The 18829-nt window shown below is 39.5% G+C and overlaps 1 protein-coding gene across 2 annotated transcripts in view; it reads right to left on the reverse strand.

The window, feature by feature from the left end:
• The window catches only part of PLOD2 (procollagen-lysine,2-oxoglutarate 5-dioxygenase 2), a gene marked incomplete at both ends in the record, with an annotated part of 46600 nt that overhangs the window by 21202 nt on the left and 6569 nt on the right, over window positions 1–18829 (reverse strand). For both annotated transcript variants that reach the window (XM_079539537.1, XM_079539536.1), the window contains 5 exons: window positions 97–160; window positions 1830–1942; window positions 3288–3451; window positions 8528–8664; window positions 10017–10108. In XM_079539537.1, the coding sequence (XP_079395663.1) occupies window positions 97–160; window positions 1830–1942; window positions 3288–3451; window positions 8528–8664; window positions 10017–10108 (570 nt within the window). The remainder of the gene's footprint in view (window positions 1–96; window positions 161–1829; window positions 1943–3287; window positions 3452–8527; window positions 8665–10016; window positions 10109–18829) is intronic.

Consider the following 18829-nt stretch of genomic DNA (forward strand, 5'->3'; position numbering starts at 1 on the left):
AGAAGAGTGTATGTTTAAGGAACTGTATCAATGGCTTTGCAATTACAGTTTTAATAACATGGTTAATGAAACACAACATACAAAGCATATGCTTACCAACAGCTCCATTTAAAGTCTGGAAAATAGCACACTTGTGGTCCAAAGTAATGTTCAGGCTTTCCTGAAATAAAAGTAGCAAAGATATTGAGGTATTCTAAAAAGCCAAAGCTTTTGCTGAAGTCCTATAAGAAGCAACAGCAAATTAAACAGGCCAAGCTACCTGACGCTCAATTCTCAAATGGAATTCTTAGTTTTACACTGTTAAGTTTTTCCTAGATTCCTGACTTGTGCAGTTGTATAGCAATTAGTTTTACATATGCAAAAGCCTCATCTAAATTTGTAGAATAAAGACCATAACTCTTCAAAGAAACTGCAATTTAGGAGGGTAGGCTAAAGAAAATCTATATCTTATCTTAGAAATACTGACAGTTCTCGGAACACCAACAAAGCACACTAGCAGTTCTTAAATCAAAATCACTGCATTTCACTGTTTCAAAATAACAGCGTGCCAAATCTGAGTATCACGTCAGAACAGAAAATACCTTTGCTCAAAACATATTCCTAGTACTAAATTATTAAACTCACCTACACTCACATTTCGTGTACCTTGTTCAAAAGTTTTTAACACATTGAGCAAAAGACATATCCTTTAAAATAGATTTAAAAGCTGTTATTTAGATATGAGTACTTTGTTTCGAATCATCCAAGATTTCCTTGCATATTCTACAGTTCTGAGCACTATTGTACAGAGAATCAGTACTTACAAAGCGTATAGAATCTTACAGAATCTCCACAGTGCTGTATGTAGCCAGTAACTTTATAGGCAGTACTATGGGGGCGTTTTGAACCACTGTGTAGTTGTGCCCTCTGCAGAGGTACACACTTTTTGTCTAGAAGACAATCAGTTCAGACAGCTAAATACATTACTTGTGAGTTTGGTGCAGAGTCAGCTCGAGCGTCTCTATGCACTGTCCTTTCAATTGCATATCTAGCATCTGACTTAACTTTCATAAAGACAATTCAAACATTTCTGTACTTGTATCTAAATATGCCCTACATCACAGGCATAACTCGACAGAACTTAAAAGAACATACATTTCAAAGACTTTAGACCTGCCTTATGCACCCAAGTGACCAAAGTCAATCTCGAAATTCTAAAATATCAGCTTCCAGAAGTCTTCTTGCATCAAAATATTGTTTACTCTTTTTAACCCACTTTTTCTTGTACCCAGCCCATGCCTCTGATCTACTGTGTTTTAAGGCTCCTAATCAGCACAGAGCTTTGTTAAGCTAGGGCTTGGAGAGGTCTCCCCCCACAATTTATGATGCAGACTTACTGAACATATCTGCATAAAAAGCTGAGGAGTTGGATGCAGCTCCAGGCAGGACCTGAAATGGCAGCAACCCAAAATCTAAAAACTCTGGATCAGCAAGCAGTTCAGTGAAATCCTGGAAAAATGCCACATTCTCTGGCTGTCAAACTGCAGACTACATGGGACCCTCATTGAGATGAATGTGCCTAATCATATACCTCAGAGCTATTATTTCTAACAACGAAGCACAGCCTGCCTAGATCTGCAGGCAGCCTGAAACTGTATTTCAAGTCATGACCCTTCCAAAGACTGTTCATCACTCTGACAGTAGGAACCTCCAGAGAACAAACACCACTGTCAACATGGCATTCAGGAAAGAAGGAGACAGCATTCCTTTTATTTTTATCTCCTGATGTTTTATGAGGAGCAGCATGTTATTTCAAGCAGAAAGAGATGAGAAAGCCAGCCACTACCTACCCTCGCCAATGGGTCAACATAGATTTTGGTGTAAAACAGCTGGTCATCGTCATTATCCTGCAGATCCCATTGCTGCACAATACGATTTATATACGGAGCATAACCAATAAATCCTGCAATATTAAACACACAAGTTATTTCCATAAAAAGCACTTCTCTGCCAATGCTGTCCCTCAGCCAAGGACTTCATTCAAAGTGTTTGGTGCCAATGTATGAAATTCATACAGTTTGGCTTAAAAATCTAGTTTTCTGTGATATGCATTAGTTCTGTTCTAAAGAGTTTGCAATTACAGTTTATTTTTATTGTAACACTATTTTAAGGTAAAAAATAGCAAAGAGACATGTTCAAGATGGAAACAGATATGCTTCAGATGGTCCAGCAAACTCCAAAGCATGAGACCAGGCTACTACTGTTCCCAAGAAAGAAGCCCACTGTAGAAATAAAGCTCCATTTTCACCAGTCACTGAATCACAGATGGTTGAGATTGGAAGGGAGCACTGAAGATAATCTAGTCCAACCTCCCTGATCAAGCAGGGTCCCTGTGAGTACATTACCCAGGGTTGTGTCCAGACAGCTTTTGAATATCTGAAGGAATCACTTCCTACTGGCAGAGAAGCCTGAAACTGATCCTGCCAGAACTACAAGTGGAATTCAATTTGAACCTGAAATGCATTACACTTAAGCCAAATCAAACCAAAACAAAAAAACCCAGACAGATTGAAAAAAAAAAAAAAAAGAGAAAGAAAAAAAAGGGATGATAGCCTGATAGCCTAGGCAAAGAGAAGGTGTGGGGACACTCAGATCTGCAGAGTGCCTAGACTGTTTATCCACGTAGAGGGAAGTACTGTGCTCTGTAGCAGATAAACAGTGTCAGAGTCAATGCACACATGTATTAATCACCTGCAAAACAATTAACAAAGTTGGCATCTAAAGGAGACTTCAGAATTAACACTGCATTGAGATTAATGGGAGTAACCCACACTTTCCTTGAATCAAATGATCCAAGCCATGCTGAGGGGACAGGCGGTCATCACCAGCATTTGTGCACAAGGTCCAGAGATACCTTAGAAACCAGGGTACCAACAAGGCAGGAAATTCTGTGGCCCAGCTCATGATCTGTCCCTGTAAACAGCATGTACTACCTTATGCTTCTACCCCTAGACCAGTAACTGGGTGGTCCCTGCATAGCACTTCATTGCAGGGCATTTATGCCCCAGGCTTCACTTGATTTACACGCTTTACTCAGCGGCATTGCCAAAAATACCATGGGATTTCGAAGGAAATCTATTCCTGAGAACAAAAGAGCAGACGTTCAAGGGACAGAGTGGTAAGCAGCAAATGCAATCTTCAGTGAGTTCCTCGGGAGTTCAGGAATACCTACACATACAAAGACATAAAACATAATGAAAGCATCACGCTCAAGTTCAAGATTTAGCATATTCACAAATCACACTTACCTCCTGAGTTCAGGAATCGTTTTCCACTCCGGACCACAGGATACTTGTCAGCTAGCCTTTTATCTGGCCAAATTAGTCCATCTGCTGCAAACACTACTTTATGATTTGTTTCCTGAAATTTCTTTAGCAGTTCTTCAGGTCCTCCCGCAAAGATTACATCATAGCTGAAAATGAAGAAAAGATGTCCACTGTTTGGTTTGATTTTAATGATTCTGTGTTCAAAGCAACAAATGGTTTGATTGTTCAAATGTTTAAAATCAGACAACCATTCTTTTCTGAAAAGTGACATCATATTTCTGAAAACTGTATCATATGTAAAAATCCTACAATCTTCTGGGAAAATAAGTCCTCAATCAATACTATTTAACCAACAGTTTCCCCTTCCATTTCCATTTATTTTTTCTGAGCCTTCCACATTTCTTCTCCATTCAGAATTTTTCTACCTGAAACTGATTTTCAAGTTTCATGTATTTTGAGTAAAATGTAAGTATGCATCTTTAAAAGAAGGAGTTCTATATTTAAAAGGAAAAACATATATATTTGTAGATGAAGGAGAACTTACTGATGACTTACTGGGAAACTTGGGGTGATCTTGTTCCAAAACACATTGGCACAGACTTCTGTCTGACATCTCCTTAGGCACATACATTTATTTCTCAAAATATATCATTTCTCAACACAGACTATCGTTAAACTGTGTTACATCTTCACAATATTTAAATTTCTGCTTTAACTTTTTGATGTGCTGAAGACTTCAGAAGACCCTAAACTTCATAATATTTACTTATAAAAGTAGCCTATTTTTTATGTGTTCATCAGATTTAACTCCTGATTCTCAATCACAAAGACCAAAAGGCTGATATCTAAACCAAGGAACCAAGGAGTTATCCATAAGAGGAGGCCAGCATTAGCCAAAAGCAGAAAAGGTGAAGCTTTGGCAAAGGTTATATAGTGATGGAGTATTGTGAACCCAGCGGTTCCTCGCTGTAGAACAAAATCTAAATCAAATCCTCTGAAAAACCACGAAATGAATGTAAATGATTAAATAATTTAAAGCATAAGGCTCCTTTGTTCATGCTCAAGATCAACATATAAAAGCATTAATGCACAAAACACTTCAAGGTTCATTTCACATGGCATGAAGTGAGGAAATATTGGGATCACAGCGTAATAGACTAATCTCTGGCTGAAGAAACAAAATATCTGAATTTAATGGTAGTGTCTCAGCTGTTTTGTTTATGGGGATATTCTTATTTCATGCATCTGCCTAGGTACCTAAAATCTGCAGTCCTGAAATAGGGCAGAGGAAAGGTCTTATCTTTATCACGATTTTGTTCTTGCTAAGTATTTGAGCCAGGCTAGGAGATAGGACAGCAGTATCCCACGAGCAGTAAACAGAATTTTTTGCATTGCAATGTGTTACTCAGCAATAGCGCCAAGAAACCAACTCTTACTGCCTTCTGGTGCTTCTTTGTTACAGTTCTGAATTATTTAAAACGTCCTTTCTTCAAAGGGGATTTCATGCAATTGGACTAAGAAAACTGAACAACAGCTGGCTTACAAATGCAATGGATCTCCACCGCAGAGCAAAGCATGAGCCCTGGAAAGGAAGTGTGTTATGTAGTCTATATAAAGTAAGTGGGGTTCTGCAAACCTTCACTGTTTTGTTTTTCTGTAACTTTGGCAGAAGAATGTATGAAGAAAAAAAAAGAAAAAAAGAAAAATGTATTGTACATTTTGGAGCTTCCCCAGTTTTGCAAAAACTGCCTGCTTCTGCCCAAAATATACAGAACAGTACCTTCCTCCCTTTTCCATTCAGCTAGTGTAGTCTGATTCAAAGCCAGAATGGGCCTGAAGAACAAGCAAGAAACAGGAGAAGAGTTGAAGACAGACAAAAACAGAGATTTGTCTGAGGCTTTAACTTAATAGCTTATGGCAGGCTGTGCTTCTCCTCTTTGATCAGGTTAGTGCTGCTGCTGCAATGATTTGCAGCTGCAGGAAGGAACCAAACACCCCTGGAACGTTGCTTCCCAATGAGTGTCATTCTGGAAAAAAAGCCAAAGCTGAGCAACATGCTGCGCTAGCCACAGGCTCTGCTTGGGAAAGGATATGCTACTTAGTGCAGCACAGTTCATAATACAGAACACAGCACAGAGCTCAACTTAGAACAGCTAAATTGTATTAGCAATTATTGTAAACTTTACATACAAAGGGATATTATGCAAGGGCATGAGTCTATCATGTATGTACATTTTCCACCAATTTTTGTGGCTCTGTTTCATCAAGAAGTAACCTACACCCCTCCCCAAACAGGATCTCCACCAGCCTCCTGCTCCTCACCGCTAGTCCTCATCTGTGGCTTTACACAGTTCTACTTGTCTCTGACAAATGGAGAACTTCTTGAGCCAAGCTCAAACCTATCCATTTGCCTCGCTTCCCTACTACGTCAGGCACAGCACCAAATTCCTATCATAAGAAAGATCCAGCTGAGGTCTACCCCACTGCGACCATCGCAAAATGGGTTCCAGGACTATCTTTGACAATTAAGCAGATGAGCCGTGTTCCAGATTTGAATAGGACTTTAGAATTGGACAGAGAAGAATAAGTAAAGATATATCCAGAAGGAGGCAGGTCATTTTGACAAGCTGGAAAAGCTCACATACACTTATTTGTTCTTTGTAAATCCTTTTGATTAACTAGGAGGTGGAGGGGGTAAATAAAGTTTCCGCAACTCCAGTCCCATTTCCTGAAGTTCCCAGATGGTTGATGTTCAGGGTTGGAATCCACCCAGCCCTCCTCCTTTTCTGGCCCCAAGTCACACCCTCTGTGCACCCAGTGCCTTGTCACAGCTGGGAAGTGATCACGGGGTGCAGATCTTCCAGAACAGAACGTGCAACTTTGCATCTACAGCTTTATAACAATAAAGACCTGTTACTATTTGAGCTGCAAGTTAAAGAGCTCCATGTACAGACAAGGGAAATTTGCAACTAGCAATGCAGGTCCCATATTTCATATTATTTAAGTGGACTGTTAGGCTGCACATTTAGTTGTTTACAATGCATTTCCGCCAGAATCATACCTCAATGGCACTTTCTGCATATCTCAAAATGGTTATCCCTCATTTCCTGGCAAATGTTTTAAAAAATGATCGAGACTTCAACAGTGTTCTACAACACAAGCAGATTTCTGTGGGAGTTCTGGGTGAACAGTCACAACACCAACCATTTCAGCCCAGTCTGTGCTGGCTGTTAGCCAGTTCAGTCTGAAACAGTCCAAAATAAACCAGCAGCTAGCTCTCACAAAAAACAAACCTAATTTCAATTGTATTCCATCTGCACCTAGACACAAGCTGACTACTAAAAAAGTTGAAACTATTTCCAGAATTGCGAGCCGCGTAAAAAACACCGCTCAAAAAATAGCAAGAAGCTGCACAAACAGTTCATTGTAAATTATTCACCTAGTTACAGTAAATAAACCAGGAGATTCCTTCCACCCCCCACCAAGATTAACATCCCAAATGCTTCACAGAGAATATAAAGAAAAATACCTGAAAAAGAAAGGAATTTCGTATAGATATGCTACATTTCTCAGTGTTTAAATCAATAACAAGGATTCCTGGAAATGTAAAGACTCATTATAATTAAAACATAATGCTAGAATCAGAAAGAAAAATATTTTTTTTTCCTACTTGGAGTCTGTCCCAAAAGCTTTAAATCAACATTTATTTGGGATTATAGCCTTCAAGAACCCGGGAGGCTTAAAATGGCAAGTTTTCATGGCAAGAAAGATTATGACATCTGTACTTGAACACACATGGTATGCTATATTCTCTCATCTATCTCCCTCTCAGACAGCCCATCCTGGATATAAAAAATTATGCTGGAGAAATTTGAGCTATACCCAAATCAATTTAAGTATTTTACCATATAGGGAAAAATAGTGAGGTACTGAGATTATAAGTTAGAAAACAATAAGACAATATAAGCAGTGAGCGTTAAGTAAACAGATGATTTATCTGAGCCTCATACAGATCAGAACAATTCCCCTCATTACTCTCAAATATCTTTCAGGTCTCACATGATCACCAGAAGATTAGGAGCATGTACATATTGATTTTTACAAAGTTACTTTTTCTACTTACTGAACAGAAAACTGTTAATCAAGTTAGAAAGAAAACAAACGAACGAACAAGAATATGTAGCTCTAAAAGTTACATACAGTTTGAAGTTACAGAATTGTAAAAATCCATTTCCCATATAAAGCTTGCTCAAAGTACTTTACTGAATTTACTGAATTCAAAGTAATTTACTGAAGGAAAATTTAGTAGCAGACATTTCAAGATGAGCTGGTAACAGAGTGTGAACCATGCACAAGCTCCAGGCCTGCCTCACATCCTCCTTGTAGGATCCTTCAGTGACCCTAGCACGGGTGTGAGAGGCCTTAGTGGCTGCCATGAGCTGGACCCTTACCTGTTCTCAGCATTCTCTTGTCACACACAGGAAGAGAAAAAGAAAAAAAAAAGTAAATGTGTTCAAAACCCCTTGTATCCCCTGCTTTCTGCAACAGAAAGGCTATCTGGCCTCCAATGAGGAGGCTCATTATATTAGGCTCATATGCTTAGGCACATTATATAGGCTCATATGCTTAGGCATAGCCATGCTGTGACCAGTAATCTGGCACCCACAGCAGCCCTGTCTCCATGGTTCCATCTGCAGACACAGCAGGCACTGGGGGTCTGTATGGCACAGTGCCTCACTTCAGCTCTCCAGCACATAAAAGGAGTTCTCTCACTAAGTGCTTTCCTCAAGAGCCTGTTTTCCAGCTTCCTCCATGTCACTGTTACTTCATGGATGGAGATCACACTCTGGTCTCTTCTGGCCATATTATTTCTGGAGCTGCTTTTGCCAGTCCTCCAGCTCCCAGCCCTCAGCCACATCCCACACTACCGCAGCAGAAGGAGGGATGGATGCACGATTGCCTGATTGCCTGAAAGCTTGTCAGCTCCAACAACATTTTTTCACCCCCTCGAGGCAGCAGAACTATGAGCAACTCTTACATCTGTAAATCCTTTTAAAAAAGCAGTGATTGCTCCAAGCAGAATCCACTATTTTTATGAATGAAAAAAACGGGAGCAAACATTCTCAAACAAACAGAGAAGCATGCAACTTTCAGCACATCACACAAGCTACTTCTGTGTGCGCACCCAAGCTTAAATGTAATGACAAGCCAGGTTTGCTCACCATTCAACAAACATTACAATCAAGTCCTCTTGATCAGCATAGCCCTGTATGCCTTCTTTCAGCAGTCGGACTTTCTGCCCTCCACCAATGGAGTTCGCCAACTCACCACCTTTCCACTCTTCACCTTTTCCAAGTACCTGGAATAAGTAAAAAGTCTTTTTTTTTTTTTTTTTGCTGGTAACAAAAAACAAGAGGCTTTTGAAAGCAGACCCTTATTGAAAACAGATGTTAAAGCAGAAGCAATGCATTAAAGCACAGCAAGCCAGCATTTCCAGCATCATAAGTTTTCCATGTCTGAAGCAGCATTCAGCACGATGACATCACTGCAAAAACATGAGACAAATTTCTTAACCAAATAAGAATCAAGTAATTGCCTGCTACCACTGTTTATTTAAACACATTTCCATCAGAAAAAGGAAAAAATGAATAATTGTTTCAAAACTTATATTAGAAGAACATTCTGAATGAGATGTTTAGAAGACAATTTCATCATTTTAGGAACAGGAAGTATCAAAAAGCTTGAGGGATCAGGATATTACTAATACAAATTCCAAGCTCCACTACTCCTGAAATATCCCCAGAACACTTTTATACAAATGAAGGATAGATTCCCCAGTTTACAACTGGGTGCTAAAATCAGCTGAACAACATTTCTGTGTAGCCAAGTGCCAATTTTACCTTAACATTTTTGTGGGTTTTGAGCATTTGAAAGATAAAAGATTTTTGGAACTCCTAAAACCTGAAACAAATGAATTGCACGCTGTTTTAGACAAATCTGCAAAGCTAATAGCTGTATGCAGAGCCCGGGCTCCTCAAGTGCTTTAGAACAACGTTAACTTTAGGAAAGGTTTTCTCAGGTTTTCAAGTTCAACAGCAAAAGTCAAACTTCAGAGACCAAATCATTTCCTAATTACAGTTCAGACACTGTGGTGAGTAAGCAAGCAGAAGAATGTCATAATACAATCTGAATTCCTGGATTTTTTCTTTTGCAGACAAAAATTGTGTGGAAAGTTACAAGATAGTTAGGGCTTTTGCTTTTTTCCCAAGGTCATGTAAAGGCCAACTTCAGTACATGACATATGGAGACAGGGAACAAGACACAAGAGGCTAGGAAAATCATTAGAAATGTTTTGTACTCTCATAGAGTTACGGAGTCTTGGGAAACAGAAGACAGCTTGCAGTTGTGACCCTCCCTCCTTCTCCACAGCAGGACTCCCACCTTGGTTAAACAGGATGGGAACACTCACCACCTCCTGTGCTGCCAGTACAGCTTCCAGCAGCAGTTGTACAGCTGCTCAAAACAAACAAGTTGCACTGCAAGGCCAGACTAGATGATAAATTATGACAGAATGACTGAGGGTCCTGACCACAGTATCTACTAATCTCCTTTCGCTGCCATGGGAAGGTTTCAACAGATTCAGTTATTACTGCACTGTTTCTACCTTAAAGGCTGTGTAGTATGACTACTTGGCATGAGAACATACTGTACCTTCACTGTGTAGTTGAAGTGCTTTGCAGTTTGCATGAAGCGATGAAAGCCATCGGTTTCTTTAGTTGCTACAGTAAAAACTAGGAGGTTATCTGTGAGAGAAAAAGAAGGAACATGTATTAAGTTTTCAGGCCACAGTTACAACAAAAGCACACTGTATCAATGACTTCACAATTTGCCCACATCTGATACCTAGAGACAGGCAAATATACTGTCATGTTATAGGCATGAGACATCACCAGACAAGAAATCCTACGGACAAAGATGCTGTATTTAAAATTATCTTCAGGAAGAGGAAGCAGAGAAGTATCTGCTCTGTAAACAGCTAGCTCAAGAGATAAAAACAAAGCTAGTATGACCTCTGGACAGGAAGGAATCTTTGAAACAAAAATAGTTTATTACTACTCTGCCTGAGCTAATCCTGTCACCTCTTGTCTCACGAGTGAATGGTAGCACAGAGCTTCACCCAGCAGCGAACAGCGGACACCAGAGTCCAGCAGGCTGCACTGACTGCTTTTAAGTCTTTGGACAGTGACAAAAGAGCATGGGTTTTCGTTTTATTCAGAATCTGGTGTCGGCAAATTATACTAGTGCTAATTTTGCCTTCTTACTGAACGCAAGCAAATGACCATGCAACCAATTTCCTTTTTATATCCCAGGGCTTTTGACGCAGTTCAAGCAGGGCCAAGAATTCCCACTAAACAGCTTGATATTTTCCTGATTATACTATTGAACAACATTCTGTACTCTTAGCAATATGCTCCATAATCATGGTACACAATTCAAAGCTATCAAAAGTATAAGACACCTATCCAACATTGAGTACTTAATCAGATCTGCCTGGATCCCAGAGCACATTGTAGTTCCTCCAGTTGGTCTCAGTTCAAGCACCGGCTGCCCTCTAAACAGAGCCCAGGAGATCAATCCATACAGAAAGCAAAATGAATCACCTCTAATCGCTATACCAGACACAGCGCCTGTTCTTGCCTCACTTTTCTATAAAACATCCTCTGGGTTTATCCTGACCAGCACAGTAACATTTGCTAGAGACGGCTGCTGCAAAAAACATTCCTATTAACCCTTTAGTCTTTTCCACTAGTGCAAACTTTGAAGTTTGCACAGAATACAGGCAAAGAAGAGTTCATCCTGAGTGTACTCAAATCTGTCACAGCCTGCTATTTTATTTTTGTTTGATGCCCACAAAACTGACACACAAGGAAGCACCCTGCTTCCCTTTTTCTTCATATAAGAAATGCACTTGCTACAGATGACGATGCTTGACAGACAGGTATCAATATACTTTACAGGGTACCAATGAGCAGTCAGGCTAGCAATAATAGTTGTATTAACGCAGACATAACTTGCAGAGCAACAACAACAACAACAACAAAAAAATCACTCTAATGAAATTCTAATGAAATCTGTCTAATACAACTGCAGCAGGAAATCTATGGAGATTGGTCTCAGGACCCCCTGATTTCTTCTTTTCCTCCCCCAGTGAAATAAGACAGATTGGGTATAAGTCACCAGCTCACTCCCACAAGCACTCCAGCCAGGTCAGACAGTGATGTGGTAGTCCATTCTCAGCTGAAGCCATCAGAGTACCATGAAGAATAGCAAGGATAAGGAAATCATATACAGTGCTTTCTTACCACGCTCAGTTTTCCATAACCTAGACATGGTTTCTCTACATTTTCAAACACAAGATTGTTTTTTAACCTCACTCTTAGCCAGTCATCCAGCAAATTGATGTAAACCTTACACAATGACAGCCCCGCATTCCAGTACCTACTCAAAGGAAAACACTAACTTCTTTGTTTTGAACAGGCCTTCTACAGCTGTTACTTGGTGCTGCCCAAGTTAATTATTGACTGCCACACCACACTGATGCTCCTGCACCGTGCATCAAAGAAACTTTGAGTATTTGAAACTCTTCAATCAACTTGGTATGGACATCCAAACATTATGGAAAGACAGTTTTAAAAGGTATATTACTCCACATTTTTCCAGCTTGAGTGCTAGCAGACTTTTGTGGTCAAGAGTCAGAAGAAAATCCCATGTGCACACCTAAAAAGAGCAGAGCCATCCCAGAGAATTCCAGTGCAGTGCACTCACAGACACACTGACTCACAGATGGACGTAAGTTCAGCGATAATGGTATGATATGTTCTTCTAAAGGTTATGCAATTTAAAGTAATTCTACAGAAGTCACCACAGAATGGATGAAGAACATGCCATCTTAGATTATGGCTAAAACAGCTGGAGACAGAGGGTAGGATTTTTTTCTATGGAACAGATTAAGGAAAGTCTGATCATACTAGACTGCACCACCAAGCCAAGTGAATCCGTTGCTGACAGTTTCCTAGGAGAACAGTCAAGCACTGACTGTAACTGCAAAGTTTGGTTTGGGATAGACATTTTTCACACCTACAGCTTCCTGAGGAATGCTCAAAGCAAGGATTTCAACATCACTACTTGACAACATGGTGTAAGTGATAAAATGTGGGCTGCATCGGATTGATCTTATTTTCTCCCTCACAGTCACTAAATGTAACTAAGACTGTCTTAAACAAATGTACAAATACATTTTGGTAAAACAATCTACTGTTCTTTATGGGATACTGTTACTCTTTTTTTAATGAAACTCACAGTAATTCCACCTATACCTAGTTCATGCATTTCAAGACGCACTGCAAAATTCATGCAAAAAAACAAAAGGAACCTGTATTGTGCTCATACCCAGTAAGTCTAAATAAGCTGCCTAAGTCAGTTTTGCAAATAGTCACAGAACAGACAGGAAGCTATTTTTATAAAGGTACTATTTACTTTGGAAATGCTTTCAGTATACTTGCCAATGGTCAGTTTTTTAAAGTTACAGATGAAGAGTTTTAAAAGGTGTTATTTCAGTGTCACTGGATTTTGTGTGCATCTGGTATTTAAACAGTTTTTAAATGGAGAAGAATGCAGAATTTGGAATCTCAGATTCTAGACAGGCTCTTCACAGAATATTTAGTCTTTGGAGTTTTGTTTATTTTGCTTTCTTGCTTGGTTGGTTGTGTGTGAACGTGTGAACATGCATCTGCTTTAAATAAAAGAGCAAACAGTGTATGATTTTATCCTGTTAATAGCATGCCTTAAGAAAAGTACATTAAATGACAGTTACCTTGGCACATTATATAGAGGATTACTAACCAAATGAGGAAAGTAGCTCCTTTTTGATATTGCAAAAATATTAATGAAATTCCTGCAGGCTCCTCTGACTTGATTTAAAAGTGATAACTTGCATCAGCTTTGCTGGCAGAAAAGATGCATGTTTCTTTCTGCAGAAGTGAGCAAATAGGATGTTTCTGACCATTACTCCTTTTTAACCCTTTAACATCATTCATTTTTGAGTCTATTCCTCATTCCCATTTAGGTGCAATGAATGGGATCAGCATTCTAACGGTTTTCATCCAATAACATACGCAAAGCAACTTTCAAGAACTCACAATAAGGCAAATGTGCAAGTAAAACACAGATTCTGGGGGATTGATTACATCCAAGCCACTTTAATCACACGCTTGGCTACACCTGCTTTAGATGCCATCACGGCCCATGCCACAGCAAGCATTCCGGTGGCAGGAGCAGCACCTGACCTGTGTTGGCAGCATGACTGAGCAGGCATCCGCTGTGTGCTGCAGTACAAATCTGCCTCCAATTTCTCAGACCCTGAGTTATGGCTGTGACCAGGTGTTTGTTTTCCAGTGAGAGAGACAAAAAATGCTTCACTCAAACACCACGATGACTTCTGGCTGAAGCAGTACAGTTCTCGCCTTAATGTTGTTTGGGAGCAAACCCTGTCCTCCACACAGCAGCCTACCCACTGGGAGCTCTGCGGTGTGGTCTAACATCCACACTTGAGCTACCCAGTTCCTTCAGATTGACTATCCCTCTCACAGCAGGGATGAAGGCACATTCGGTAGTGTTTTCCAGAAGTAACAGCATCCCCCAAATACAAACACAGATGAAACCACGAACGCAGCAGGCAGCCAGCACCCTGCCCATTCTCAGGCCTGGGCTGCGCGGCAGCATGCAGCCCGCAGCCACCATAGCAGACACAGAGGATTGCTGCCTGGCACTCTCTGCCACAAGTGAAATCAGTCTGTGTGAAAAGGAAACGTAAACCCTACACAGAGGTTCAACAGGAAGGCATGGGGAAAAAAAAAAAAATCGGAAGAGCTTCATGCCAGATATGAGGGTGCCGATGTTATTACAGTGCAATTATTCCAGACAGCTTTCAGATAGTTGTGTTCACAAAGCAGCTGTTCTGTTTTGAAAACAAGCCTGAGAGCACATGTTTGGCCACGGGAAGTATATCCAGTGTCAGGCAGAACTCATTTTTATGTGCAAATTAGGAAACGGTTGAGTACTCAAGTTGTGAAAGACAACGCTGCATAAAGAGCTCATGCAACATATTAGCAAACTCAGTGACTATTTATCAAAACACTTCACTCCCTCACTCAATCTTTTGGGCTGCCACCATCGGGAATCTGCCTCATAAATACGTATTTCCAGAAATAAGAGTAAACCAGTGCCTTTGCTTTCACCGATTTGTGTGGAGGTCTCAGCCAGCGCTGCCGCGGCAGGACTGCACTCAGTTGCAGTGACCTCTCTGCTCATACCTTGGCAGAGGAACACGCAAAGCACTGCAGTTGCTCCTTGTACACCCACATGGTTCTTATTTATCATGAATGAACACTGACAGAGATTACTACATAATTTCTACCAGGGGTTGCGGGCACTAGTACAGTAGCTTTAAAGCAGCCAAAAATGAGGATATTGCTTGCAGCCATATGGGAGCTGACATTCTGCTCTTGGACTCAACTGCCGTAGACTTCACTGGAATAGGAACATGCAGTAAGATCAAAGGACATATGTGCATAATACTGCATTATGCCATCAAAACCTTTGCCTATCTGGAAAACTAGTGGCTTATAATAGTAAACGATGACTGATTTTTTATCTGTGTCCTAGTGCCTATAAAACAGCCCTATTGCAAAATAATCCACTAAAGGCTTCCAGCAAACAAATGAACAAATTGCTATAGGCTACGGAAAAGGCTTGGGAACTGAAAACCTAATAGGATTTAAAAGTAAATAAACTATATGCATACATACAAAGTCAAAGAAAAGCTGAACTATTACAATCCTATCACAGGTAGCCTTGGCAGTTATCTGCGTGACCTAAATTTAAGGCATAGACTGAGCATTTATTGGGAAGGCAGAAGGCATGTGAATGCATTCAAGCACAATAATAAAGCTATTGTGGTTGTGTCTGTTATGTCTTCCACACCTCCATAGATGTGGGAGACAAAAAGAAGTCAGTTTTCCATAAAAATCAGACTGGATTTAGCTTGCCTTTACTCTATGTTGGAGCATGCTTCTCCATCACTGGAGAGATGCACTAAAACACACAGCTGAAAAAGCATTTTCAGTCTGGATTCCTCCTCTGTCACAGTTCAAATGCATAGTAACAAGGAATGTTAAAAATTATGCTCAACTGAGAATTAGCTATCAAGAGTGACACTAAACGGCCTTAGCTAGCAACTTCAAACTTCTAACTAAACTTCGATTATGTACTCTTTCCACAGATTAGCTGGTGGAGGGGGGGGGGGGGGGAAGTTTGTTTAGTTTTAGATTACAGTTTCCTATCTGCCTGTTTTTCCCAAGGCAGACAACCTACTCCATGGGTGTCCAACCTTTTGGCTTGTCTGGGCCACATAGAGTGAAAAGGAATTGTCTTGGGCTGCATACAAAATAATATATAATATAATATACTTAAGGCATGTAAAAAAAACAAAATAAGTTTTGTTTTTGTTTTTGTTTTTGTTTTTAATCAAAATATTTTTAAAAGAGCAACAAAAACATAAAACCATTAGAATATTTGACCTTGTTTTTGGGAAACCAATGCATCAGTTCAATTTGATGGCAGAGGTTGCAGTTCTCAAGATGTTTGTCAAAGATTTTTTTGATGAAGTTTTACTCTTTCTGCACTTCATCTTTGAAAACATTGAACAATTTGAAAATGCGCATGCTGCCAAAAAGTAATGATATTATTCTATGGTATAGAATTCTGGTAAAGAGAGGTGATCAAATTCTTGAGTTGAATATCTGATGGCAACTCTATACATTCCACTGGGAAATCACATGTAAAGTCTTTATGTCAACTGAAAATGGAACTGCAAATTGCCGTCCCCAGCCATGCACATAGCACAGGAGCTTGATGTTCCCAGCTCCTAATGGATACGTCCCAGCATGTTACTAACCCTGCTTGGGAGATATGTCACTTTAATATCATTGGCCTGATAAGCATGGTACCACAAGCCCAAGTTTGAAAAAAGGAATCATAGTGCAGGTCAGCCAACACGTAGTGAAAGTATGATCCACAACTGGAATTCTAGATGTAAATTTTTGCCATACCTCATGATAAAATGTTAAATTTTGGAAGAATTAAATGGTATTTAGCAGCAGACTATAACTGTACAACTAACCTCTTGTGATACCTCTGACAGATGTGCTATATTTTTGGAAGATACACTAGAAAAAGTAAAATACTCTACAGTGTATTCTAAACAAGATAAAAACATAGGAATCCAAACAACTGGCTATTATAGTCTTTTTAAAAATATCATGCATAAGTTATTTTCTGGTTTTGCAGCCAAAAAAGCTAAACAATATACAACAGTGAGTTATCAATTAATTCCTGAGCTCTGAAAGATCTTTTAAAGCTTGTGCTACATTTTCTTTAAGCCCATATAGAAAAGTAAAAACTGAAATGGATCCTTGGCCTATGCAAAACTGTCACCATCGCTGTTTCAATATAGTCAAAATAACCAATTCTCTTCCCACGCAGTTTTGATGACTTCGCTAAAACTAATTATTCCATATGCTCCTGAGACGTGTTGAAGCTCTGTAGATAGGAGGTCACTGGTGGTGCCAACAGCCATGCCCTTTTGATGTTTATACATCGCTCACACAATACACTGAAAGCTCAAAGAACTGCTAAGTCATCTAAAATCTGAATACCGACGAGTACTTCCACAGCTCAGATTTCTAGAACAAGATGAGCTTCCACTTATTGCACAGTAAGACAGTATTCGACTTCTTGAAAAGAATGTTCTTATTTTTTCCTCCAGAGTCAGAGCCTAGACTTGGAGTCTTAAAACAAACAAACATTTAAAAACCCACACACTTTAAAAAGATGACAAATGGAAACAGCAGAAACCCATTATGTGCAATATAACTATGATTATAAGTTATACCTACATACATATACTTGCTTAATGTAATCCAGCAGTAAACAAACAAGATCTTAAGTATACAATGCATATGTTTAAAGTTCGTGTTTTTCACATCTACTCAGAGTCAGTTTATAGGATGTACTTATGGTCAAAGAAAGCAGTAGGCCAACAGAACAGTTTCTGGACAAAAAAAGCTGCTGGCATAAGGAGGCGAAAGATAGAGCCATATGACAACTGTTTATTTTCCCTTAGGATGCTGAACAAACATACTGAGTTAGAAAGCACAGTCTTTCCTCTTGAGAAAGAGTTATTGAATCACACTCCAGGAGGGAAAGAGACGATTGGTACAGAGAGAACACTATTTCATATTTGGAAGTTCTGTTGTTGCTTTTGGTTTTTGTTTTGTTAGTTTTTAAAATCTGATCTACATATTATAGAGTTGACTTCTGTTCCACACAGAACACTTTCCTGCATGCCACCACTCATCCCACAGCTTACAGCTACTCAAAGGTACAAGGCTCATATCAAAGTCTCACAAGGTACTTGTGGCTGTAGCTAATAAGTCTGTATCCTCCAATATTTAATAGCGTGGCTAGGTTGCTGGGGATGAGAGGTAATATGTCTGAAAAACCTCAAAAACAACAGGAAAGTGAAAAAATTTATAACAAAAGATGAGATTAGAATTAATAGATAGCAAGTACAGTCATGGGTTGCCAAACACAGGCTGCATGCTATTCACATATGCCTGTATGTGAAAGGGATTTCTAAGAGTCAATGCTTCAAATTAAACTTGAGAGCCAGATTTAGAAGAAGCAGATCTTTCTGCACAGACTTCTCCGAAAGTTAGTTCTGTTTTCCTTTTTAAAAACCTCTTGTTAACCACTGCATTTCTGCGCTTGCATATCTTACTACAAAACACAAAGTACAGAACAAATATTTATGTCAGTTGCAAAACAGTGCCAGATTTGACTTTGCTAGCTGTCAGACTTGTAACTACACTTTAAACCAGATTGACTAAATTAAAGCAGATATAATTCTGCCTTTATAATGGTACAAGCATAGTCACTGTAGAACTTGTGTCATAGGGTTATTTGTAAATGTTCCTAAAAATCACAGAGCAACAGATATCAGTAACAGAACTCCAACACCATTCCTGGCCACAGAACAGAACTAGAAAGGGCAGGAAGTTTTCAGCAGTTCTCCCAGGAAAGAAATATAGAAGGTGTAATTTCTCAGTTTACTTTCGAGCAGCTGGTACTGTTGCAACTTCCTCAGCAACAATCATTGCCGCATTTAAATCTTCTACTTCTTTCCTTGTTTTCAAAAGAACCTGCAGAAATGCATTAAAATAAACAGAACTTACTCTGAATTTTCTTGTAATACAGAAAATATACTAGATTAGTTCTTGGCTAACACAAAGCCTCTGAACAGGGTATTAAATTTTACCAGTCCTTTCCCCTCTACTAAATGAATGCAGATTGATTTTCAATACAACTTCAGGAAAGATTTAACATTCAGGAGTCCAATTATTGTT

This window comes from Tetrao urogallus, assembly GCF_951394365.1.
Source record: "Tetrao urogallus genome assembly, chromosome: 9".
In the NCBI taxonomy this organism is placed as follows: Eukaryota; Metazoa; Chordata; class Aves; order Galliformes; family Phasianidae; genus Tetrao; species Tetrao urogallus.